This window comes from Astatotilapia calliptera, chromosome 3, assembly GCF_900246225.1.
Source record: "Astatotilapia calliptera chromosome 3, fAstCal1.2, whole genome shotgun sequence".
Classification (NCBI taxonomy): domain Eukaryota; kingdom Metazoa; phylum Chordata; class Actinopteri; order Cichliformes; family Cichlidae; genus Astatotilapia; species Astatotilapia calliptera.
In genome coordinates, this window is record NC_039304.1 from 28,679,963 (window position 1) to 28,705,931 (window position 25,969).

The 25,969-nt window shown below is 37.5% G+C and overlaps 3 protein-coding genes across 4 annotated transcripts; all 3 read right to left on the reverse strand.

Moving 5' to 3' along the window:
• Positions 1-4,130: 4,130 nt before the first annotated feature.
• Positions 4,131-6,303, reverse strand: LOC113013950 (secretory phospholipase A2 receptor-like). The gene is made up of 4 exons (XM_026155207.1): positions 6,270-6,303; positions 5,479-5,850; positions 4,970-5,320; positions 4,131-4,474 (listed from the first exon to the last, which is right to left on the reverse strand). The coding sequence occupies exons 1-4, from the start codon at positions 6,301-6,303 to the stop codon at positions 4,131-4,133; spliced, it is 1,101 nt and encodes a 366-aa protein (XP_026010992.1).
• A 3,153-nt stretch (positions 6,304-9,456) lies between these two features.
• On the reverse strand, positions 9,457-18,087 carry LOC113019147 (E3 ubiquitin-protein ligase TRIM21-like). Of its 2 annotated transcripts, none has more exons than XM_026162692.1 (14): positions 17,992-18,087; positions 15,439-15,667; positions 15,061-15,248; positions 14,899-14,980; positions 14,727-14,809; positions 14,544-14,631; positions 14,378-14,466; positions 14,129-14,245; positions 13,507-13,602; positions 13,326-13,429; positions 13,124-13,232; positions 12,839-12,977; positions 12,729-12,755; positions 9,457-11,395 (listed from the first exon to the last, which is right to left on the reverse strand). In XM_026162692.1, the coding sequence occupies exons 2-14, from the start codon at positions 15,647-15,649 to the stop codon at positions 10,851-10,853; spliced, it is 1,878 nt and encodes a 625-aa protein (XP_026018477.1). In that variant the 5' UTR covers positions 15,650-15,667; positions 17,992-18,087; the 3' UTR covers positions 9,457-10,850. The 2 variants fall into 2 exon arrangements, with proteins under 2 accessions (XP_026018477.1, XP_026018476.1); XM_026162691.1 differs by having other exon boundaries at positions 14,899-14,983.
• A 5,784-nt stretch (positions 18,088-23,871) lies between these two features.
• On the reverse strand, positions 23,872-25,763 carry LOC113019156 (pyrin-like). The gene is made up of 4 exons (XM_026162702.1): positions 25,732-25,763; positions 25,440-25,581; positions 25,332-25,358; positions 23,872-24,676 (listed from the first exon to the last, which is right to left on the reverse strand). Exons 2-4 carry the CDS (start codon positions 25,483-25,485, stop codon positions 24,132-24,134), a joined length of 618 nt encoding a protein of 205 aa, XP_026018487.1. The 5' UTR covers positions 25,486-25,581; positions 25,732-25,763; the 3' UTR covers positions 23,872-24,131.
• Positions 25,764-25,969: the final 206 nt, after the last annotated feature.

Consider the following 25,969-nt stretch of genomic DNA (forward strand, 5'->3'; position numbering starts at 1 on the left):
ATGTTGGAAAATTAAAGGCTTTCAAAAGACTGTTACTGCTACTTGATAAATTATAAAAGATTGTTTTTATATGTATTGTTAGAGGCAGAAACTGTGCGTGGCGTGTGTGTGAGAAGAGGTCTTACCTGATCACATGAACTTCCTATGTTGTCAGTGTAGCTGTTTTAGTATGGAGGAGAAAAACAACTGAGGTTTGAGTCTATGAAACGTTTCCCTCTTTTAAACCAGCATCTTCTCTAGTGTGAACTATAACAACCAATCATCTCAAATTTCCACTTTCTATAAAGTATAGGTTAATGATCATTTCAAGGCAAATAAGTAATGTGTAAATGTTTTTTGACACAAACTGAGAGCACACCCTTCTGTTTCTGTAAATGAAGAAGTTCACACTTGTGTCTGGTGTTAGTGTGAAACTTTCCATTTTACACCCACAGTGGGTGGACAATAAATAAACTGAAGTATAGAAAAACAGAAAAAGAACACAAAGAGCACCGGCCACGAGCTAAAATATTTCACTAGACTGTCATTGAACACCTTTATTATGAATCCATCATATTTCACGTGATTGGCGATCAATAAGCAAAATATGGTTGAAGTGTTTTGCTTTGTACGGCATTCACAGTGAGTTACAACAAATTTAATGTGAAGTATTGAATTGTTTTTAACATTATCATGAAATAACACACGCTCACTCAAATGCATACAAGTCACATCAAATAGCAAATTCACTCATTGCACTCCTTTTTAAACTCATGTTTTATATATAGAAATAACTTTTTTTACAGCAACTAAATTGTTTTCACGAGTAACGTGTGACAGAGTCATTGTGGTAGCTATAAAATGAATTGAGTAAAAATGTCTAACATGTTATTGAAATCACACAGTAAAGTATCCTTTGCTTATCTTTTGATGTTTTGATCATTTTGTACAATTTTTAGAGCTCTTTTTTAAATCTAGTACCCGGAGCAGATTCTTCTCATACTTTACAAAGCTTTGCCTCTTCATAACACTGACACAATGTAACAATCTGTCTTATTTTTATATAAACCTGGAAAAAAATCTGACATTTTTAGGCTTTAGAAACAAGCAGAAAGCAGAAAGTCAAACTCACTGGTTACATCTAGTGGACGATTGAGGAATAACAGTCTGGAAAAACTACAAGGTCAAACATGTTTTATTGTATTATTTGAACCAACATCTTGACAAAAAATATAAAGTTGAAAAAAAAGGTTCTGTAAATGACACTTTTATTGATTTAAATACATAATATATAATGATCACAACTGTTGTGGACTTTAAATGAAAACATTTAAGAACAAGAGAAGAACTCAATCATCTTTTTACAGATAAATATAATGAATAACATTTATAGTCAGAGCTTAGAGAAGGGCCTAACAGTAGCTCAAGTATGTGTGTGTCTCTTGTGACTTCAAAAGCATGTCAGTCTTGCAGCTATGAGCTCTCCTAAGAAAGGGCAGACAGTACACTATAAACTTATTTACACAAAACTGTGTTTCTAAAAGATTTTTGTAAATCTCACAGCTGGGTAGCTGTGAATTAGGAGGTAGAGCAGGTCAGTTAATTAGAAGGTTAGTAGATTGGTCCCTGGCTCCTCAAACCTGTGTGTCAATGTATCTGTGGGCAAGATGGTGACCCTTGAGTTGAATCATGTGCTCTCCCTGGAGGATGAATGTCAGGGTTAAAGAGCTTAGACATTGGAAAAAAAAGCACTTGTGTCAATGAATGAATGAGGCTTGTAGTAAGAAAGTGTTTTGAGTGCTCAAAGCAAGTAGAACAGCACGTTATAAGTACAAAATGGTCAAGTGCCCTTTTGTGTCAAAGGTGTTAGTGTGAATTTACTGTACTGCTAAAATGTCACCTTCATCTATGCATGATGATAATGGTTGACATGTGACATGGCACTCAGAGGTTTTGGCTTCAAATTTACTCATGGCATCTACAAAAGACATTCTTCAAATTTTATCAGGGACAGGTGAGTGGGTCTCTACTTCTTAATCCTGGAGTGTAAACACATTTTTAATTCCAATTTGGAGAATGACCGCTTAGATGAAGTAAACACAGGGATAATGCCAAGCAAGGGCGTAGATTTGGTATGGACGGAAGGGACATGTCCCCACAAATATCCATCGATTATTGAATGTCCCCACCAATAATTTGATCTCTTCGAGTAAAGAAAAACAAAACCCATAGAAATAAATAAAAAAAGCGATCTGTCAGCGTCTCATTCACCCAGCGGTGCAGAAAGAGTTAAATTACTTCTCTACTGGAGTCCTACGTCATGTGACAAATATGGCCAATGTGATTGGCTGTGCCTTTCAGGGAGCTCTGTTTAGTTTTAGCAGCGGCAAGCCTGCGCTGCCAGGACCTGCAAGGAGGAGAGGAGGATGGCAGCAAAAAGAACCTGGATATAAGAAAGTATTTTTCAAAGAAACCTGTAAGTCCCTTAAAGTCAAGTTCACTCATAAAACCTGTCCATCATAATAACGTTACAGGCTATGCAAGGCAATACATGCCAACCCTCCCGTTTTTTCTGGGACAATCCTGAATTTCAGTGCCCCTCTTATTACTCTTTCTGGGTTGCAAAATAAACTTTTACAAATTTTTCAGGCGAGAATGTAGCTGTGCAAACTTCAAATATCTAGAACAGCAAACCCCCGGCACATCGTTTTAGGCTTTGGCCCACATCAGTCTAAAATTGTATGTAACCATGAATAACGTGTTGCCATGTCCACCAGGAGAGACTGGACAGTATAGATGTAAAACAAATATGCCAGCAGTTTACCTCAGTTAATGAGAGGAGAAGGCATGTGTGTGGCTCCTTCACATACTGGACATTGAGTTGTTGTGTGGGACACCAGTAGTCCATGTCTGTTGCTGTAACAGTAGTTCATGTTTAGAGTAAAACATCCCAGCTCACTGACTTGATCGGGGCAATAGTGCCTAAAATGTTGCATAATTTTGCTAAGAGATCTGTTACTTAGTTTTATGGACAAAAACCACCAGGTCATTCAGTGTTCCCTTAGTGCTAACGTATAAGAGATGTTGGTGTAATATAACTGAAGTAATGTTGTTAAGTCCTTAAAGTCATATTCTTTTATTGTCATGACTGTATTTGAAGCCATTTTTATGTTTGTATGATATCTGATTTATATGGAATATGGTTGAAGTAAACTAAAGTATAAAATACTTAGTCAGTCATTTGTTTAATAGTAACTTAACATTATATAATTCACATATAAAACTATGAATTGTAATTTTAAATGGTTTAAAAGCATGTAGAATAGCATATGTAGGCAAGTATATTTCTCCTCTTTTTATCAAGAAAAAAAAGGAAACAGGGCAGGGTTCGGTGGTTGAATCATCCGTCCCCACCAATGCCAAAACCAAATCTACGCCCTTGATGCCAAGAGTTCTCAGGTGAATGAAGCATTTTTGAGAAGGTGACATTTTGTCTTATTAGGGTTGAATGGGTGAGAATTTTAAAGGATTTCCTGTATGCACCAAGGACTACTGTAAGGAGTGTAGACTGTGACAGACACAGGTCATCGGTTTACAGCATGTCACTTTAAATAAGACGTCATTATGAAAAAAGTAGTTAAGTGGTTTTTGTCAAAGTTTACAATATAAATACTCTGGTTTGTCACATTAGTTTTTAATATTTATTAACCATTAAAGACTGGAGATATTATCACAAAGACCAGTTTATAAGTTCGTAAAGACAAAAAGATTACAAAGATAAAAAATGAACTACAAACATAAAAATTAAAACTGACTTTTTTTCTGACATCTATCAAAAAAAGTGTAATAATGAAGTAATGCAGCAATAATGAAGAAAGTAATTATGATATCACTGAAACGGAATGTCAAGCAGAACATGAGGAAACCATAATTACCTTAGCGAATATCAAATTTTACCAATATTGTGTCGTTTACAGCTATAGATTTGTTTTTCACTCTTAGTTGAAATTTTGCCATCACCAAAACACCCCAGTGACTCACAGCAGAGAACTACAAAATCCCAATTCACTCCAGAATGAAATCTGTAATAAATGGAGATGAGATAAATCTTACTTTGCCTCGTGTCTAAATTCTAAAATAGTTCTGAAGTCTTATTTAAAACAAACAAAATTATATGTCTCATTGTCTCTCTGACTGACCCACTCGTACTGTCCTCCTCTCATCATGCCCACAGCCCTGCCACAATCCTCAGTCTTTCCCTCTCTGCTCCACTTCTCATAGCAGACCAGCTTGTCATTGACCCAGAACCACAGATCCAGAGTGCAGGAGTAGCGCAGGCCGAGCCAGACAAAAGGACTCGAGGCATTCTTGGCTTTGTCTTGGACCCATCCCTGCTCTTGAAGGTTAGTGATGGAGACCAGTCCCCTGTGAGACTCTCTGCAGTAATCCAAGGCCTCCTTCCAGGTTTTGTTTTCTTTGATCAGGATCAATTTATCTGCCATAAAGAAAAAAAACAACACATTCCGTTGAATCTAGTGAGCTGTAAACATGAGAAACTCTCTGCGCTGTTTATTTTGTTCCAATAATAAAAAAATAAAAAATAAAAAAACCTAGAAAAAGCGTGTGTTACTCTGCCCTCAGTAGAAAACAGTATAATAATGTTAATGAACTTTGTGCAGACAGGTCGACAACATCCTGAAATATTTGTGTTTTTAAACTTTTAGGAATCCAAAACAACTTCTCTCCATATTTACAGACAACAGAGACTTTAAAACGTTGGTTGAACCTACCAGTAGCTCAAAGTTATCCCACAGATATTTAAAGTCATCTGACTGTCAACTAAGTGTGTTCATGTTTATGAGATTAATTCAGCAAACATGCAGATGTAGGTGGAGGAAAAATACACAACATGTTCAGCTGGATCTTGTCAGTGATTCCAGTGATCCTCCTTTTAGAGAAACCAGTCAGACACATGTTGATAAAAACTCACCATCATAACAGAAGAAGGGTTTTTCTTTGTCACATTCATCAGAGCTCCATTTTCCTGATCTGTTTAACAGAGTCATAGCACATGTCTTGTTGCTTTGTTCATCATTGAATAACTCCATATCCCAGTATCTGAAAGAGGAATTACTCCCATCTGACCACCTCCAGCTGTCTCTGAACAGACCCATCCACACACTCATGTTACGGCCAATGAACAGAGCCTTCATTTCTTCTCCATCTACCTGATCGAGTCCACTGGCCAAGTCAGTGTGATTATATCTGCAGTAGTTCTGAGCCTGTGTCCAGTTCTTCTTCTCCTCAATCAAATACAATGTTTTATTGTCTTTCTTCTTTTCTGTAAAACAAACAGAAAAACACACAAAGACATCCCTCAATAATTTCTCACCTGAAATTCTGTCTGTCTCTATCTTCTCACTTCACAATTATGTGATTGCATTATATTTTTATATCATGATATTATAATATTATTTAATATTATTCATATCTCCTCACCATCATAGCAGATGAACCACATAGGATGGTGACATGAAACATCTACCAGCTTGTCTCTTTTCCTCCCACAGTTTCCAGGCAGTTCTTTACCAGTTCTTCCATTCAGATTCCAGCTGCTGTCATTATGAATGTATTCCACTCCTGGCAGAGACCAACGCCACGTCCTGTTTCCACCTGTGTTGTTGTTCAGTCCAATCCAGGCTTCTCCTTGATTCTGTGCGGAGTTACGGAGTCTGCTCATGTCTGTCATGTCAAACACTTTGGCCAGGTCTGTATATTTCTCTCTGCAGTATGTCTGTGCTTCAGACCAGCTCTTGTTTTCTTTAATAAAGTGGTACTCATACAGGCGGCATGTAAAGAGGCAACACTGACCTAAAATACAGAAATATGATAAACATAGTCTGACTGAAGAAATTAAATATTACAGGTTAACATCGTTACTTAAATGAGACTCTGACTGTAGTGAATGGGCAGATGTGAGAAGACTGAGTGAATCTAAGCTAAAGTCTTTTATTTGCCAGTTGCATTCATACAATAGGTCCAGGTACATGGGAAATCTTGTACAGAGCTGAGAATAACAGTCAAATAAATACAAATACAAAGACACACTTACAGATATGGTATATAACAAAGTGCCTACAGAGGTATTATATAGGATTATTGATATTTTTTTCTTAACAGAATAAAATGGGAAAAAAAAACATGTCAAGTAGTTCATTTATATTCATAAATATTCTATATTCATTTTATTTAAATTAAAAAGAGTATATTTGGTGAAACAATCCACTTACCCATCAGAATAAGCAGATACAGATTCCACTGCATCTTTGATCTGACAGATGAAAGTGATGTTTTATTGCTCAAGGAAACAAAGATTTAAACAGAACTTCTTTTTTTTCACTTTATGTCAGATGAAAGAAAAGATGGATCAATACAAGATAGTAGGAAATATGAAGTACATGTGAAAAAGACCAACATACTTAAAGAAAAATAGTGTGAACTATTATGAACCAGATCAGAAACTATTTTTTAAATAATTCAGCAGCTCATGAACAAACTGATAAAATTAATGATATTACTAATCTTGAAAGCTCTTTTTTATTTAATGCTAGTTCATCTTTTCAGTAAGAGTTGAGGTAACATATTTTTTAGTTTTGTTTTTTTTTAGTATCACACCTGACAAGATATTTCAGATATTCTCTACACATCACCTCTGCACCACATACATAAAATATATTACAGGTTTTAAACTTACATGTTATAATTTCTTCTCTATACGGTGTGTTCACGAAGACAGCTCTCAAGTAGATATTGATATACAGTAAAGAGAGCTCTTTTTTGTCAAGGTTAGGATTTGAATATCCAAATACAAGACTGGGACTATTTCCCCTGAATGAATGATCCACTGATGAGAGGGATTTGTATATTCCAGTTATAAAAGGTGTCATTTACTTTATGAGTAAACAGGAAAAAAGGGGAAGAACGCACTGCACTACTAACTGTCCACCAAGCAAGAACGTATAAACATATCGTCCTTATCTGTGTTGCTTAATAACTTCATCCATTATGTTAAACTGGGTGTGAGGCACAGTTAGAACTTGATCTGCTCTAGAAAGTACAGGATATCACTGCTTCAGCTGCAGCTACTCAGACATCACAGCAGGAGACTGCAACCAACAAATGAAGGCATTTATCCAATCCAGTCTACTAATTTTTAATCCAAACCACACCTAAAACTGTCTTTCTGGGTACATTATTTTTTTATATACAGTTACTGGTGTTATCAGTTTATTCAATTTAGGTTATTAGCCCCATAGAAATGAGTCCGATAAGATCTAAAGCAGGTGTATGTAACGATCACTGCTGAGTGATTGCCACTCTGTCAAACAAATCACAAAATTAGTTGAGCCAGCAGATTGACTCATAGACCCGAATAAAGAAAACTGAATGGAATTTCTGCTCTGCTTCAAGTTTTCAGGTTTGCTTTGATTGAGATAATCATCTTGTACTTGGTGAAATGATGCAGGATTCTTGGATTACCTGGATAAAATTTCAGCTTCCAACATTTAATTTTAATAAAATTGTGAATGGAGGCACACTAGACTGAGTATCTAATTTTACTTCTGCTTTGGTTATGTGCAAATTGTAAGCAAATACTATGCTCAGTGAAATAATGACCTTATATTTCGTGGCATGCTTTTATTATTGTTTTGTTTGTTGTTTTGACTGTGTTGCTGTATGGACTATGCAGTGGAAATGTAAAGAGTGATGAGTGGTGAGAGTTTTGCCTGGGCGTCGATCCATTGGTAGTGCCTCAAGGTAATGCTTCGCGCGTCTCCTCCTTCACTCAATACAGACGAATGAGAGCGAGAGCTGTGTGTCAATATTTTTCATTCATTTCTCCTCACTGCTTCCCCTGTTTAAGTTAACTGCCATCCACGAATGCTATAAACGTGGCAGCATGTGTTACTGTTAACTGTTAGCCCATTATCATTGTTCATCATAAGGAAAGAGGTGAATTGTGGACTGTTTTTGCTGAGTTGAACTCCGTTGCTGTGTATGCTTGCTTTCTCTATTGCTCCACCATATTGTGTCATGATTTTTCTGTTACTACTACTTTTCTACCACCAGCTTGGCCTTGGGTCAGTTCTCTGTACTCCCTGTCGTCGATGTCAGTGATGAGGCAGACTATTGCAGAGTCATCAGAGAACTTCTGCAGGAAGCATAATCCTCTTCAATGCCAGGTTGGTAGGCAAACTGAAGTGGATCCAGTGATGAGCTGACCAGGGGCCGAAGCTTATGATCTTTCTGTTCCAGCAGATTTCTCAGCTGTTTTTTAACACTTTGAGCCTGTTTCTCTGTGCACTTTGGCTGGAGTGGGACCCTCTGTCCAGAAGTCCAGTTGCAAAAAATCTGGGAGTGTTCTTTGATGGCAATTTTTTTATTTGAGAGAAACAAATAAATCCTGTTATTTATTTGGCTCAGGCTCCTTGCAAAAATTAAGAACATTTGGTCATCTGTTGACTTCAAGAAAGTGATTTATGCATTTATTTTATCCAAGTTGACTACTGTAATAGTCTTTATTTTGGTATCAGCCAGACTCTGCTCTCCCATCTTGTTCAGAATGCTGCAGCCCGACAGTTTACAGGCACTCTTAAACACAACCATATTTCCCCAATGTTTCTCATTCACATTGGCTTCCAGTATGTTATAGAATTGATTTTAAGAGTTCATTGCTTGTTTTTAAGTCTCTAAATGGACCCTCCTACCACTTTGATTTTTAAAATAAAAATACTCCAAATAGAATTCTTAGGTCAGCTGAAAAGTTTCCTAAACTGGAATAGTCTGCTTCTTCAAATTATTACCTCTCCAAAACTCAGCATTTGTAAACCTCGTCCAGAAACACATCTTTATTCCGTAACTTTTAATTGTTAATGAGCCTTGTTTTGTTTTTTCTCTGTGTGTTAGTTTTACTTTTACAGCACTTTGGGAGACCTGTGTTGTTGTTAAATGTGCTTATAAATAAACTGATTGATTGACTGAAACTGACCATCATGAGAGTATTTCAAAGAGGACATGAAATATTTCCATCCATTATCCAGAACTCTCTTCTACATAGCACAAAACAACAATGAAGAATGTGTGCATCAAATTCACTAGTGGCATCTAGTGGACAAATAAGAAATGACAGTCTTGATGTCATTTCATCATTATTATTATTATTATTATTATTATTATTATTATTATTATTATTATTAATGATAATAGTTGATATTTTACGTTCTATTTATATTTTATATTTTTTAAATCTAGTTATTGATTTTAAAGATATCTACTTATCAAATATATTTGTGGTAACACCATGACAAAAAATGCAAAAAAAAAAAAAAGTTCCTAAATGATAGTCTCTTTAATTTCTGTCCATTTAATGTCATAAATTATATTACATACATCTTTTAAATGGCATACAGCGACTCCTGAAGACCACAATATAAGAAGTCTGAGTAGAAAAAATACAAAGTGAAACAAATGGTTGAACAGAAGGAAATAGTTACAAAAAGGATCTGTAAAACAGAGCTACAAAGAGTAAGTAAGTAAACAGTTTGTTGATACAATAAGTGATGGACAATCAGCAAAAACACAACAAACAAGCAGAACTCGTAATCCATTCTTTGGTCAACTATTATAACAAACAGCATTTATAGTTAGAGCTGTGGGAAGGGGGTGCTGTATGTGTTTATACAGGAGTGGAGTGGACCACAGCTGTACACAGCAGAAAAGAATCAGCAGAGTCCAAATGTCACAGGCACAGAGATTTCAAGTATTCCAGTCTTGCAACTCTTAGGACAACAGTCAAGACATATGATGTAAGCTTATTCGCACAAAGTTAACATAACATTTTAAAGTCAACTTTCAACAACAGGGCCCCTGTGGCTTAGTTGCCAGAGCAAGCCATTTGCTAATGGTAAGGTTGGTGGTTTGATCCCTGGCTCCCCGTGTGTCATAGATCCTGAGTCCTGAATAACCCCCAATCCCCCAAGGCTTGTAGTAAAAGTGAGTAGAAAAGCACATATATACACTTATATTATTTTCTTAAGGATTAATAAAGTATTCTGATTCCGATTCATACATACACCAGTCCATGTACAAGAAAGTCAAGTGCCCTGTTGCATCCAAGGGATTAATTTGAAATGACTTCCTGAAGTTCATCTAGGTGCATGATTTTAATGCTCCAAATAATTGGCTAATAGCTGATTTTGAAAAATGCACCACCTCTAGCTGGTGATCAGTACGTAACATAATTTGATTGTAATATGTCCTAACGTTTTTCTTAAAGAAACAGGAATAGTGTCTAAAGTGTTTCAACACGCCCAGACCTCCTAGTTTCCAGTGTTCTGTTTTTCCCGGGTTAATAATTTTCTGTTATTTCATTGTTCATATTGTTTCTGTAAAATTTATACATTTCCAATGCTGTATGTATGACTTATTTTTTACTTTTCAAATGTTAAAAGTGAGAAAATATAGTACATAAAAAATAAAACTCTAAAATTGATGCCTCAGTCAGAGGATCTTCATTAATGCATGTTATAAGAAAAATGTTGAAATTTGACCGATCAAATGCCCGATGGGCAGGTGAGCAAACTGTTACTGCACACTGAATAGAAAATATGGTACATAAAAACCTGAGTCAGGTGATCTTCGTGCATGTTATAATGAAAAATGTTGAAAAATTAAAAATGTTGAAATTTGGACAATCTTGGAAAATCTAAGAAAACTCATCAGAAAAAACATTAAACTGTTACTGCACACCTGGACACATATATTGCTTACCAGTGATGCATTCACTGCACCAGATCCAGTACATGTGATTACTACTGTTTTTGCACGGCAGTGATAATCAAAGGATTGCTGTTTTTCTCATTTTGTTTCAGATGTGGACTGAAGTACGGGAGGATCTCACCACCGAACGAACACTCAGTTAATGAGTAGATGTGAGACTGAGACGTCACATCGTAAAAGGACACGAGACCTTCCTCATAATCTACAAACACCCCAACTTTCTGAGGTTTCTCTTTAACCGAAAGGCTCACTGGTGGTGTTGCCAGGGCTGCATATTTCTGGTCTTCATAATGTACAGTAGCCCAGTAACCGTTGTCAGGACTGATTGAGAGTTTCCCCTTGCGGTTTGCGTTACGTCTCGCCACACCCAGATCCCACCCGGTCTTTTTGCTGACCTCCACCTCCCAGTATGCCCTGCCAGAAGACAGCCTGTTGAGCCCCAGGATACTTCCAAACATATTAAACCTTTGCAGAGAATCAGGATCTTTCGACATCTTTCCACTATCTCTCACTTTTTTCCCATTATCAGAAATTTCAAGGCTTTGGTGTGCGGTCGCCGGGTCCAGCTTCACGTCCACTGCAGTCAAAAGAACACAAGTGATTAAAAAAACAGGACCGTGTGGTGGGTAGAAGTGTGGAAGCATCACAAGAGTAATGGATAAACTACAACAGAAGACTCCCCTTACTTTATTTACTTTTTCTATTAAACATTTCAGCCAAAGCTTTGGATTAAACCCAAACATGGTGGTAAGTATTGCTATGGAAACATTAGTAACAACAGGTTTGTCCTCAGTAAGAAATAATATTTGTATATGAAATCTTAAGGAGATGAGATATGAGCATGCATGATACCCTAACCGTTCCCTGAACTTGTTTTCACACCTTCCTCCGGATAAAGCAATAAAGAGAGGTTTCACACTATCGACAAGCAGCTAACAAAAGAGCATCAGGGCATTGTGTTCGCCATGCTGACCCCTTGAGGTCTTGTCATCATAACAAGTAAACACTACTTACTTATGTTAGCTAACTCACTATTTAATTTTTTCATTGGTAAATAAACAATATATTAATATTTTTAGCTAATAACTGTGCTAATTTTCCAATATTTTATTCACATAACTCCTGAAATCTTACAGTACTGAATCACAGTGCATTAATTTTGTTGAGTTTGCTGCTCGCCAAGAGGTGTCAAATATCGTTCACGTGACAAAATGTGAGAGTAATAAAATGTGCCCGAGCTAAACGTGTTCATATCCTTAAAAATAATTATTCATGTTTTTCCATAGACCCTTTTTTCAGGGGGGGAAGTGATTGCAGTTAAGTGAGCAGTTTTAGAAATATATAAGCAGACAAATTACTGTGGGGCAATTTGTTTCCACAGTGACACAGTTACAGTTGAGGAGGAGAAACTTTATGCCTTTGTGTTTAAATAGGAAAAAACTGAAATAACAAAAATATGACTTGTGCCATACAAACTGTCTCACTGCCCGATGACCAATCATCACCATCAGCTAGATAATGAGTGAAAGTAATCGCTACAGACAATGTTAAAACTTATCTTTGCCATTTGTTTCTTAAATAACTTTGAAAGAGTACATTAGAAAATTGTGTTTTATTTTGGAAATCTACATATTAATTTTGACTGCATCCAACTAAACCTTAACAAGACGAGTTCAATTCTGGAAAACAATAAGAGCTGAAGGCTTTTTTTATTTTGGAATTTGAGAGAATCCTGCTAAATTTCTATAAAGCTTTGGTTTTTATTTTAAAAATTTCACAACTTTTAAAGCCTATTAATTTTCCATTACAAGACCTACTGCTGTTCATCAGTATGTATCTGTATTAAACATCAAAATGCAAAACAATCACATTTTTTCATTTAAATAAGGTTTTTATTTTGAAATACACACCTGCAAATTTTGTAATCCTCCTGAGTTCTGTGGAAACAAACATTTTACTAAGTGGCAATAAATCAGAAAATACAGATTTTAATATAAGTATAACAAAATGATGGGCGCACCGATGGATGAGAGTTTTTCCAGTTTGTCGTGAATTTGCTTCATCATGGCTGAAGTCGTAGTTCTCAGTGTGCCAAAGGAGAGTGAAGTGTCAACATTTTTCCAGTCAGTAGATTCATTTAGGCCTGTTAGTGGCGAAACCTGTGTGTGCACACAGTAAACATCAGCATATGACAAGATTAGATTTAATGAGTTTAACGAAACAGACTTTCCAAAGTGCAGAAATGCACTTTTATGCTGAGATGTTAAAAAGACCAGAAGATGGACTTCAGGTCCTCAAAGCTCACCTCCAAGTTTGGGTTTTTGGGTGCTTCAGCAATGGCCTTTTTGAGCACATCAATTTCTCTTTGCAGCTTCTGGATGATATCCTGAGCATCTCCTTTCACTTTCTGTCTCCTAAACAGTATTTAAGAGAGTAAAATGTACAGCTCTATAACAGCACACTGGCAATGTTCAGTTGTTCTCCACTGATAAACTAACAGTACCAACCTCTCCTCCAGAGGCTTAAGGGCTTTCTTTCGAGCATCTTCCACAACTCTGATAGCCTCTGAGAAGAAATTATTGACTTCCAACCATTCGGCATCCAGAGTACCCTGAAAAGAGAGTGGATGTGTTAAAGTAACATCAAAGCAAGAAACCAAACGAATGAAAAATAAATAAACATCCTTACCTTGCAGTCTATTTCCGATGATCTGACTTCAGCCATCTTGAGCTCTCTGATGTGAATTTTCTGCTGCAAATCAGATTTCATCTTTTCCTGTTTTGCCTTGAAAGAGGAAAATGGCTCAGAGTCAAAGGTCTCATGATAGAAGGACACATCCTGGTCAAAAATGACTCCAATGTTTCTCACAGTGCTACTGGAGGCCAAGGTAATGCCATCCAGAGTAAGAATCTGGTTAGATATCATATTTCTAAGATTTTCAGGGCCGAGTAAAATAACCTCAGTTTTATGTGAATTTAGAAGCAGAAATTTAGAGGCCATCCAGGTTTTTTGTGTCTTTGCGATATTTCTGCAGTTTAACTAAATGTGGATACTAGGGAGGTTTAAAGCTAGAGGTGTGGTGGCTTTGACCGAAAGGTGTGCAAACACATGCAGCAGTAGCCTGTAACACTCTGTGAGGCTTTACTTCCACTACTATGAGTGTCTGAACTGGACCTCCAAGCAGTGTTTGTGCTGTTGGCACTTTTTGGAGCATTTTTAGAATTTTTTCAGTTTTAGTGATTGAAAATTCTACTAATTATTACACTGTTACTCAGAACCACTATTTTAACAACTATTAAAAGTGCATTACCTTTTGTAGTTTTTTAGTCTTCTTCTCTTTCAGCCTGTCTATCTCCTTTTCTTTTTCTTCGGGGCAGATTGCTGCGTGCTGGGCTGCTTTCCCAGGAAGCTCCAAGAGTTGTACCACCTAAAATATGAAAGCAGTAAGTAATGAAATTAATCTTTATACAGTTTAACTCTTAGCAAAATTGTTTCACATTTATACTAAAACCATATTTTACATGCATCTGAATAACTGTACTTAAGAAATCTGCAGTACCTGCTGTCCACCAGTAGAGAAGTCCAGAGCTCGACGGGCTTTGTCTGAGCTCACGGTGCTTTGATGAGAGCGCTGAGGAGTCTCAAAGACTGCAGAGGAACAAGAGAGTTATTACCAAGCAAAGCTGGCTTGAACTATCATCAGCTGTGAAGATTGTAATGCGTACATGATGTGTCTGTCTCCATCTTTGTGGTTGTGTTGTCTGTGTGATCACTGTGGTTGCTGAAGGTCTGTGACACAGACATGAACACAGACTGTAAAAGGAAAGTAGAAGTGGAGATTCAGTGGGTGTCACTTGACAAGTTGTCCTAACACTTCTTTGATATGTTTGAAAAGAAAATCTGTGTACCTGTGCACCAGAGCCTAAATCAAGCCCCTGATCTTCGCCCATGTTTGAACCTGTTGGCACAGACTGTTGCTGAGTTTCAACCACTGTAACAAAAGAGGATTAATGGTTAAATTAAGCCACCTTGCTTTTTTGGAGTGTTGTCATTATGAACTAACTAAATTAAAATGCATACATGATTTAATTATCTCTACTGCAGAGGCTTGTCTGGCTGGAGAATCGATTTGGGGGATGAAGCTTGATGGCAGAAACATATTCTGCTGGAGAGAACAGATGTGATTATACAGTTCGATGCTAATCTAGTGTAATTTCTCATATTTTGGTGAAAAAGCCATACCTCCTCCTTGACTGAAGGACTGAAAGTTGGTCTGCTGCACTTTTGATGAGATTCTTCTTGATGATTTCTCCAGAGTTGAACTTTGTTCTCTTCCAGTTGATTTTGTGTAGATCTCATCCCTCCCTGGAGATCTCCGAGGTCCTGATCAACTGTGATTCTGGGCCAGCTGTAGTAGCTTGAGTTTGAATCTGTTGTGTTTGTGTGACACATTAAGGAACGATTATTTTAACTCTTCCTGCATATTCTTTGTTTATTTTTTAGTAAATCATTCCTTAACAATGTGAGAATACACTGTAACGAACTGTCAAAGTGACAAATTTATCCTCTGCAGCTGCACAAAGTGTAACTATAGGGCAGCAGTACAATCAGCGCACTCACCAGACTTCACAGAATTCTTGAAAATATCCATAAATGGGTCTGTTAATTTGATCTGAGGACTCAGGATAGTCACTGTAGGAAGGTAACTGAATTGTTCATGTTCAGGGATCCTCATTCCCTTTGGTGTACATCCCATCTTTCCCTGGTGAACTCTGAGGCCCTGGTAACTTGTCGTTTTGGACCAGCCACAGTGGCAAACCTGAAGACTCATTTTGGATGAGTTGAGTATCTGAAGTAGACAGAAAAGGGTGTAAACAACAGGGAAACCAGTAAGAGTTCAATTATTAAAAATACATGCACTGTTTAGAAAATGTGGTTTTAGATTTTAGGAATAATATGAGTAATGTGTGAATTATCAGTGAGGGTAGTTTATCACTAGTTTGCTTCAATAATTGATTTTAATGCTATTCTTTCCAAACAATTTGGTTATTATTGTTTGTCTTCTGCTAATGAAATTAAAAAGTCACAGTCACAGTTTTTTCTTTTCTCATGATCCTAGAGTTTTGAGTTTTGGGGTGTTTTGCAGGTTTTTAATTTATTTATCTGTATTACAGTTCTGTATTGTTGACATTCTGGTGTTGCACAGTGATTAGGCGCCCTCTAGTGGCACTGAATGTGCAACAAAAAAACCCCACTGATATTACAGTTTTGTGTCTTAGTGTGGAGAGTTCATGTCAGTAAAGATATACATTAAAACTGTCACCATTCCACTGAGATTTTAAAAAACATTATCAAGCTACAACATGTATGTACTTATACATAATATTGAATAATTTAATTCAATTTTTATTTATATATCACAACAACAGTAGCCTCCAGACGCTTTATATTGTAAGGTCTACATTATGAGGTACAATAATAAATACAGAAATCAATCATATGACCCCTACGAGCAAGCACTTTGGCGACAGTGGGAAGGAAAAACTCCGTTTTAACAGGAAGAAACCTCCCACAGAGCCAGGCTGGGGAAGGGTGGCCATCTGCCTAAATAAAGCATAAATTTGGTGAAATATCGATCCTATACATAACACATAAATGGTAAAGCGTAAATGGTATAGCGCTTTTCTAGTCCCTAAGGACCCCAAAGCCCTTCACACTACATTCAGTCATCCACCCATTCACACACTGGTGATGGCAAGCTACATTGTAGCCACAGCTGCCCTGGGGCGCACTGACAGAGGCGAGGCTGCCGGACACAGGCGCCACCGGGCCCTCTGACCACCACCAGTAGGCAAACATGGGGTTAGTATCTTGCCCAAGGATATTTGGCATGCAGCCAGAAGGCAGCCTGGGATTGAACTACCGACCTTCTGATTAGTGGCTGACCTGCTCTGCCACCTGAGCTACAGCCACATAAATTTAATTAGTGTTTTATTATTTTTAATAAATATTAAACATTCATTTTCAAACTCATCTCCCTTTCAAACTTTGACCACACATATAACACATAATTATAGGCAAACACTCACGCCCTGACATTTAATCTGTAGCTACTAGAAGGAGTTAAAATGACTCTCCAAGAGTAGTATTTGCATTTCAGGTTGGATTTGTTTATTCCTGTCATGGAAAGAAAAGCAGCCTAGTGGAAGAAAAGCTTAGCACACACCGTGCAACCTGCGGTTTAATTTTATAGCCATGACAGCTTCCTTATCCTGAAAAGATCTGTGTAATTAACAGAAGTTTTGTTGTATAAGTTTGTATGCATGTGCACAGATTCGGCTTATATAGGGTTTTTTTCTGGGATTTCGCGCAACCCAGGAAAAAATAATTAATACATAATGGGCTTGGAGTGACAACATTATGAATGAAATGAGCTTTATTTGGAAGCACACCCCCCCCCACAGGTTGTGTGTGAGACTTCAGCACAGCAGCAGCAGCAAGTAGGCGCACCGAGGACCCTCGCGCTCAATTTTCGAGTATATCTGTGTGATAGAATTTAGAAAACACATCGGTGCAAATTACAAGTCTGGTGTTTTTGTGTCCGTTGGTTTGTTTTTGTTTCGTGAGCTGGTTATTATACCGCTACACCGAGCCAGAGAATACCTCGCCGCCCCGCCCCTCTCCTCCCTGTGCAGCAAGCAACAGGCGCACCTCGCAAACGGAGGGCGCCCTTACTCGCCACAAATGGGCAATAGAAAACTGACTGGTACCCATGCAAGCACAAAAATGCGTTGGCAGCATTGGTGCCAGCAACTATTTTTGCCGATGCCCATAATCCCGCCCCCACCATGTCGCCTATATCAAAACCCCCAACTGTATAACGTTGTGTGCTGCACTCTACAAAGTACGAGTTAACTAACTACTTTTTAGATTTTATTTCACATGCAAGATGACGTCACAGCATCTACACAAAATAAAATACATATAAAACATATATATAATACTTATAGTATTATACAAAGGAGTAATGATTTAATATAATCTGATTCTTCTACAAACAAGGCTTTCATTCATGCAGGCACGAGAGTGAATGGGTCAGTGAGACTGTCGTGTTATTTTATCATGAAGCATTTCAAAAAGTTCAAAGTAACACCAAAGTGCAGAGCAGCCTACCTGCGCTCCTGCGTATCTCGATGCTCCTCTGTGAGATCTGCTGCTTTCTCCACACTCTGCTCCTCTCTAATAAAGATTCAGCAGTTTCAGTTTCCTTTCGGCAAAATCAATCCCGAAACTGTGAGGAGTTGCGACATATCACTGCGAAATACTTGGTTGCTGGAAACGTCATGGAAAAGAAACAAACAAATAAACGTCATGAGGAAAAAAAGGGAACAACGTTCATTCATTCTTTAAGAAAAACGAGAGAGAGAAAAAAAACAAATACAAACAGTTGACATATAGATGCTAAAATCTATTTTTGATACCTAAAGTGTAAAAGTGGAGGTGTTTGTCACACAGGTGGGGCTTTGTGTGCAAAGGACACTCCTCATTTAGCACGCAGGTCATTTAAAAAAATGTTTTTTAAGCTGAACACATAAAAGTGTCATATCCTCCTCACTGGACAATAAAGAAGAGAGAGGCAGAGAGATAGATGAGTTTATTTATTTTCCATTTCCACCACGAAGCAAAAGCAATATGTGACAGCAGACTGGGACTGAATGATTTACCATTAACACCTGGGTAGAACCCCTGCACGTACTTCAAACATGGCACTTAAAGAAAAACTATAATAATAACAAATGCACATATACACAAACCAGTTCACCAAAAATACCACACCCATGTATACTGATGGCTAGCAGTGGCACCATGTTCTTCAACATGCAAACTGAGATAGGGGTGAAGTTCCCCAGTAAACACTCTTTGGTTCCTCGTAACTCAAAAAAACTCCAACGTTTGTGAGGTTTTCCTTTGGGCAAAGGAAGCAGATGGTTCTGTGAGGACTGTGCAGACTTTGTCATCTTTGTGCGAATCATTTTGGGGGTTTTGTGAGAGGTTCTCCTTATGGCTTGTGCTTGCTTTTATTACACCCAGATGCTTGTGTTGCTAACCTCCACCTCCCAGTAAGGTTTCCCAAGGATTTTCCAGTAAGATTTCCCCTTGCCTCTTGTTTTTGTACAGAGAAAGTGATCAGGCTTTTTCTTCATCTCCTGACACCAGCTGAACTCTTTCCTTGTGTTGGTCATTGCTGTGCAGGAAAAACAAAGTATGTGATCACAGGTGAAATAAGGGATTGTTTTCCCAGTGCAGGTTTAGAGTGTTTCATTTTGTGATAGCCATTGATCCATTTTTCAAATAATCTCTAAGGATCTGACTTTTTAAGAAAGACACAAATATCTTTGCTTATTATTTGGCTAACAGCTTAAAATAGACATAGCATTTTATAATAAGTTAACAGCATTCCCACAAAGCACCCCTGCTCACCAGCATTGCACTTAAATTATACTTTAATTAAGATATAGTTATGATTTAATCACAAAAATATGACTGGCTCAGCATTACATGAATCAAATTTTTAAACTGATGTTGGAGTGAGAACATTGTTACAGGGAAAATGTGTCTGTCTGCAGATATTAACTAAACATCTGTATGTAGTACGAAATGGACATAATAATAATAAATATGCTAAAGTGAAAATAAACTTAACTGAAACTCAATACTCTTACAAACTAAATAGTTCCCAGAAATAAAAAGAATTAAGTAAAGCTTATTTAAGATGACTATGTTTGGACAACTTATTCATTGCACGTATACAGTACTAAGAACAACTTGATTTTAAGTTTCTGACTGTACAACACTAATTGTTTACTGACTGACAAACATTTTAAGTTCCACTAAATTAAAGAACAATTTGTGGTCATTTTTTAATCACATTTCTTTATTATCCTTGAAATTTCTAGTACAATACTTAAATTAATATAACACTGTATGCAAATAAAAAATAATTAACACCACTTCTTGTAATGGTGTTAAAATCAGCCCAACTTTTATTTTCAAATCCAAAACGTACATCAGCCAACATGCTAGACGTTGTTCTGCTGAAAAACAAACAACATTGCCACTATTGTTATAATCTTACAATGAAACAAAGTCTCAGATTTAATTTCTGTAAACCTAAGTTTATGCTTTCTACAACTTTGTTTTTCTAGTTACATTACTTATATTTTCAAAATAAAATGTAATTATTGTGTAGCCGCAGGTGCTTGTTTCCAGTCCAGGCATTACTGCCTGAATGACTGTCATGGATTTAGGTGATCCAAACGTAAGTGGAACACAAATGGGACAAATACGACATAGTGAGACAAAGGAGGAAGAAAACTATATACACTGCACACAGGACAGGGACTACCAAAATAAAACAGGACACATGAGACATGGACTGAAACGTGGACTTGACACTGTGACTGGGTAAGAACAGACATGAGAACACAACTAACTTGACATGACTCATGGAACACAGAGGAGGCACAGTTACAAAGCCTCAAGACTAGAAACTAACAAATATAACAGGGGAGAATTAAGGAAAATAGAAATACAAATAACAATGCCAAGAACAATGCTAAATCAAAAAATTATTCAAAAACAGAAACACATAAACACTGGGTCCCCAGACTCAGAGCAATGAAAAATTTGATCTGTGTTAGCTACAATAGGATTATCACTTGCCCCTGCATACACTTCAAAAATTTTATAGAGCCCATAAGCCAATGCTTCCTTCTCCACTATCGAGTAGTGTGGACCACAGAAGCCACCACAGGCCTACAGGACTGTTTTGACAACACGGTTTGGGGTATATTTGCAGAAGGAACAGAATTGTACTCTCATACTCTCATACATACTGAGAGTGTAACAACAACAAAGACTGTTAAAGTGTTCTCATCACCATCTTCAACCTCTCACTGCTACAGTCTATTATACCATCCCGCTTTAAGTCAGCCACTCCAGTGCCCAAGAAGAACATGGTGAGCTGCCTGAATGACTATCGCCCAGTTGCATAAATGCTTTGAGAAACTTATCGGCGGCCTAACTCCCAGCAAATGGGTGATAGAAAACATGAGTACGAGCAATTTTTTTTACATTTTGTTTTGCCGATGCCCGTGACACCCCCCACAACGATGCCGCCTCAGGCAACCGCCCGTGTCGCCCGTATCAAAAAACGCTACTGCCTGCATCTGAGCACAGCCAGTAACCTTTTAACAAGTCAAATTTACTGACAATTTTTGCTGAGACTATCCCGTCCACACAGTCATTGACACGTGACAATGGAAAGAATCCATCTTTGTGACCTGGTTAACTTTACGACAATCGGTGCAGGGTTGAAAGGTCAGATCTGGTTTTTGTACAAGTAAGCATGGGGATGATCAATTTGAACATGAAGCAATATTATCAACATGTACTTCACTTCAGACTTCAGTTGATCCTGTTTTTCCAGTGAAGTGTGATAGAAACGCTGCCAAACATTCCTCCCCAGTTTCAACCCTCCCACTAACCAACCCCTCTGAAAGAGCTGCCACAACAATTGATGTCACATCCTCTGCACCACATACAGGAACATGGTAGAGATTTAACAGGTTTACATTAAAAAGTTGTGATTTCCTTCTGCGTTCAAGAGTAGCAACCAGATAATTTTGATCTGACACCTGCTGCAGTACAGAATATGGACAAGTTAATAACAGGAAGCAGTACCAACACTTTGTCCCCTGAACTAAACTCAAGTGTTTCAGCTCTACAGTAAAACTGATTTTTCATCTGTGTTCAGTTGAACTTTTGCCTGTTTTACAGCTTCATACAACCTCCTTCTAAAGCCATTAACATAGTCTGCCAGATTTACAGGAGGTGGGAGGGTCTTCCAGTCATCCTGTAAAACTGCTCCTGGACCCTGAACAGTGTGAACAAAAACCAATTCATATGGGCTGAACCCAGTACTACCTTGGGTGACTTCTCTTGCTGCTAGCATGAGCCACGGCAGTCTCTCCTCCCAGTCAGGATCCAGTTCTGTATAATAAGCATACAACAAGAACCTCAGGGTTTGATGGAATCTTTCAATAGCTCCCTGCCTTTGTGGATGGTTCTGAGGAGAACCTGCTACACGATAATAGAGGACCAGGTGAATGGGAACTGTTTGATGAGAATCACAGGTCAGAATGAAGCTTATAATGGTTCAAGAAGCCTTATTCTAGTCACATCTGATCAAGCAAGATATCTAAAAAAAATAACTATGAGAAAATTAGGTGAGTGTTTGTGACAGAAACAAATAAAAGTGCAGTAAAGTCAGAAGTGAATCTTGTAAAGATAAACTGTGGTTATTGGGACACATTTCAACTCAAAGGAGATAAAAGCAGCATCACCCTGTTGTTACTGCCACATTCACCTAAATGACAAATAAATAATAATATCAATTATTATTATTAGTAGTAGTATTAATAATAATAATAATAATAATAATAATACATTATATGTATATGCCACAAATTTATTTGTGGTAACATCATGACAAAAAAATGCAAAACAAATGTTCCTAAATGACAATTTTATTCATTTCTGTACATCTGATGTCATAAAATATATTACACAAATCTATTAAATGGCATACAGCGACTCCTGAAGACCACAATGTAAGAAGTCTGACAAGCAAAACTACAAAATGAAACAAATGATTGAGCAGATTGAAATAGTTACAAAAAGGATCTGTAAAACAGAGCTACAAAGAGTAAGTAAGTAAACATTTTGTTGACACAGTAAGTGATGGACAATCAGCCAAACACAACACGAAGAACTCGTGATCCATCCTTTGTTATACAATTAAAACAAACAGCATTTATAGTCAGAGCCGTGGGAAGAGAGTGCTGAGGTGTCTGTGTGTGCATGTTTAGACACCTTTTTAGCACATGAAATTGGCATGATGCTGTACTTGTGGGGACCAACAGATCACTCAAGGGGTCAAAATGCCCAAAGCACCTAGGATTTGGTATTAATTTTTCGTGGTTATAAATAATTTTTGATTTTTTTATATGAAAATGAGTATGTGTGCGTGTATGGCGGTGGAAGGGATCACAGCTGTACACAGCAGAGTCCAAATGTCACAGGCACACAGAGATTTCAAGTACTCAAGTCTTGCAACTCTTAAGAAAGCAGACATTTGATATAACCCTAAATGCACAAAGTTAACTTAACATTTTAGAGGCCCCTGTGGCTTAGTTGGTAAGCCAGGCCATCTGCTATTGGCATAGTTTGTGGTTTGATCCCTGGCTCCCCTGTGTGTCACAGATCCTGAGTCCTGAGTTACCCCCAGTACCCCAAGGCTTGTAGTGAGAAAGCAATCTGCTCAAAGTGAGTAGAAAAGCACATACACACACTTATATTATTTACTAAAGGATTCAGATTCATACATACACCAGTCCACGTACAACAAAGTCAAGTGTCCTGTTGCATTCAAGGGATTCATATCAAAATTACTTCTTATTGTTACCTTTATCTAGGTGCATGATTTTAATGCTGCAAACGTGACATAGCACTCAGAGGTTTAGGCTACAAATGTCCAAATAAGGGGCAGTGAAAAAATTGGTCAAAGTGTTTAAAATGTCTGTGAAGACATTTATCCGGGACACGTGAGTGAGTGAAGGAGACCAACAGTGGGATAATCCAAGAGCTTTCAGAGGAAGTTCCTCAGTCTGCTGGTTGTCTGCAATTTGTTTTGTAAGTGATTAGAAGATAAATAAAACAAAACTTTAAAAAATAGTGTTTTCATGCTACTGTGATAGGAATTGGCTAATAGCTGATTTTGAAAAATCTACCAGCTCCAGTTACTGGTGATCAGTACGTAACATCATTTGATCATAATATGTCCTAATGTTTTTTCTTAAAGAAACAGGAATAGTGTCTAAAGTGTTTTAACAGCTTTATCTTTAGAAGAGATTTTGTCATTTCTGTCTTTTGCAAAAGGTGTTTCAACACGCATGCTAACAATTGTTTCTGTAAATTCATACATTTGCACTGCTGTATGTAAGACTTAGTTTTTACTTTTCAAATGAAAATAAAAGTGAGAAAATATAGTACATAAAAACCTGAGTCAGGAGATCTTCATCAATGCATGTTATAATGAATAATGTTGAAAATTGGGCAAGCAAATGCCTGGTAGAGAGGTAAGAAAACTCTGTTTAAACACAGAAAAAACATTAAACTGTTACTGCACACCTGGACACATATATTGCTTATCAGTGATGCATTCACTGCACCAGATCCAGTGCATGTGATTACTACTGCTTTTGCACAGTAGAGATAATCAAAGGATCGCTGTTTTTCTCATTTTGTTTCAGATGTGGACTGAAGTACGGGAGGATCTCACCACCGAACGAACACTCAGTAAATGAGAAGATGTGAGACTGAGATGTCACATCGTAAAAGGACACAAGACCTTCCTCATAATCTACAAACACCCCGACTTTCCGAGGTTTCCTTTTAGGTGACAGGCTCCCTGGTGGTGTTGTTAGGGCTGCATATTTCTGATCTTCATAATGTACAACAACCCAGTAACCGTTGTCAGGACTGATTGAGAGTTTCCCCTTGCGGTTTGCGTCACGTCTCGCCACACCCAGATCCCACCCGGGCTTATTCCTGACCTCCACCTCCCAGTATGCCCTGCCAGAGGACAGCCTGTTGAGCCCCAGGACACTTCCAAATACATCAAACCTCTGCAGAGAGTCAGGATCTGTCGACATATTTCCACTATCTTTCACTTTTTTCCCATTATCAGAAATTTCAAGTCTTTGGTGTGCGGTGATGGGGTCCAGCTTCACGTCCACTGCGGTCAAAAGAACACACGTGATTAAAAAGATGATTTAATTGTTACAGTACGACCAGAAAGAGATCATCAACAGAAAAAATATAACTCATGTCATACAGTTTCAACACCTCACCAGCTACTTGTATTAACTGGATAAAAAGATAACAAGTGAGAAAATATTAAAATTGGTTATCTTAAAATGATCTTTGCCATTGTTTTCTAAATGACCTTTGAATATTACATAAGAAAATTAGATTTTAGTTTAGTAAACTACATATGAATTTTCATATCTAACAAAAACTTAGCAAGAAGACTCCAATTCTGGACAATAAAAACTTTTATTACATCTAATACATCACAAGAGGTTTTTATTTTAAATGCCGGAGTTTAAAGAATCTAAATACCTATACTGTAAGTATCATGGGGATTTTATTTTGAAATCAGTTATAACTTAGGTCAAACATGATAATTTCCCAAAGGATTTTTTCCAATAAGAAACTGAGGATCCATCCTTTCAACATTTGAGCCGCACCTGTTTCCTTCTGTTAGTCAATGTCAACATCTGGGACTTGTCTGTTGTCCATCAGTGTGTCTTGTATGTATTTACAATGAAAATGTGGAACAACTGCCATTTCTTTCTATTTTAATACTGTTCTTAATTTGACATACACACCTGCAAATGTAGGAATCCTCTTGAATTCTGTGAAAGTAGAAATCTGAGTAAGATGCAGTATATCAAGTATAGATTTTAATACTAGTCATGATGAATCAAAAGACTCACCGATGGGTGAGAGTTTATCCAGTTCCTTGTGAATTTGCTTCATCATGGTTGAAGTCGTAGCTCTCAGTGTGCCGAAGGACAGTGAAGTGTCAACATGTACGTTTTTCCAGTTAGAGTCATTCAGGCCTGTTAGAGGAGAAACCTGTATATGTGTGGAGACATCATTAAATGTAATGATTTTAAATGAAGCAGAACTGACACAGAATAGAAATTAAATGTTTCCTCTTTTAAGTGCTTTTATGCTCCAGTATTCAAAAGACCAGAAGATGGACTTCAGGACCTTGTGGCTCACCTCCAAGTCTGGGTTTTTGATTGACTCATCAATGGCCTTTTGAGCACATCAATTTCTCTCTGAAGCTTCTGGAGGAGATCCTGAGTGTCTCTTTTTACTTTCCGTCTCCTAGAGTGTGCACAAGAGAGCCTATTTTATTCAAATGTACTGCACCATAGCAACACAAAGGATCTCCGTGGTGATGTTAAGCTGTTCCTCACTGATGAACTGAGAGACTAACTGCAACATCATAATCTCA

What these genes read in the sequence shown, in the direction of transcription:
- LOC113019147 (XM_026162691.1), bottom strand. Translation starts at nt 15,649, where the DNA reads ATGAGTCTTCAGGTTTGCCACTGTGGCTGGTCCAAAACGACAAGTTAC. An exon ending in AGTAGAGATAATTAAATCAT is followed by an intron (nt 14,810 to 14,898) that starts GTATGCATTTTA and finishes CTTTTGTTACAG; the next exon opens with TGGTTGAAACTCAGCAACAG. An exon ending in TCTCTACTGGTGGACAGCAG is followed by an intron (nt 14,246 to 14,377) that starts GTACTGCAGATT and finishes TTCATATTTTAG; the next exon opens with GTGGTACAACTCTTGGAGCT.
- LOC113019156 (XM_026162702.1), bottom strand. Translation starts at nt 25,485, where the DNA reads ATGATGAAGCAAATTCACAAGGAACTGGATAAACTCTCACCCATCG. An exon ending in GGATAAACTCTCACCCATCG is followed by an intron (nt 25,359 to 25,439) that starts GTGAGTCTTTTG and finishes CTACTTTCACAG; the next exon opens with AATTCAAGAGGATTCCTACA. An exon ending in GAGGATTCCTACATTTGCAG is followed by an intron (nt 24,677 to 25,331) that starts GTGTGTATGTCA and finishes TTTTGACCGCAG; the next exon opens with TGGACGTGAAGCTGGACCCC.
- LOC113013950 (XM_026155207.1), bottom strand. Translation starts at nt 6,303, where the DNA reads ATGCAGTGGAATCTGTATCTGCTTATTCTGATGG. An exon ending in GTATCTGCTTATTCTGATGG is followed by an intron (nt 5,851 to 6,269) that starts GTAAGTGGATTG and finishes TCTGTATTTTAG; the next exon opens with GTCAGTGTTGCCTCTTTACA. An exon ending in GTGGTTCATCTGCTATGATG is followed by an intron (nt 5,321 to 5,478) that starts GTGAGGAGATAT and finishes TTTGTTTTACAG; the next exon opens with AAAAGAAGAAAGACAATAAA.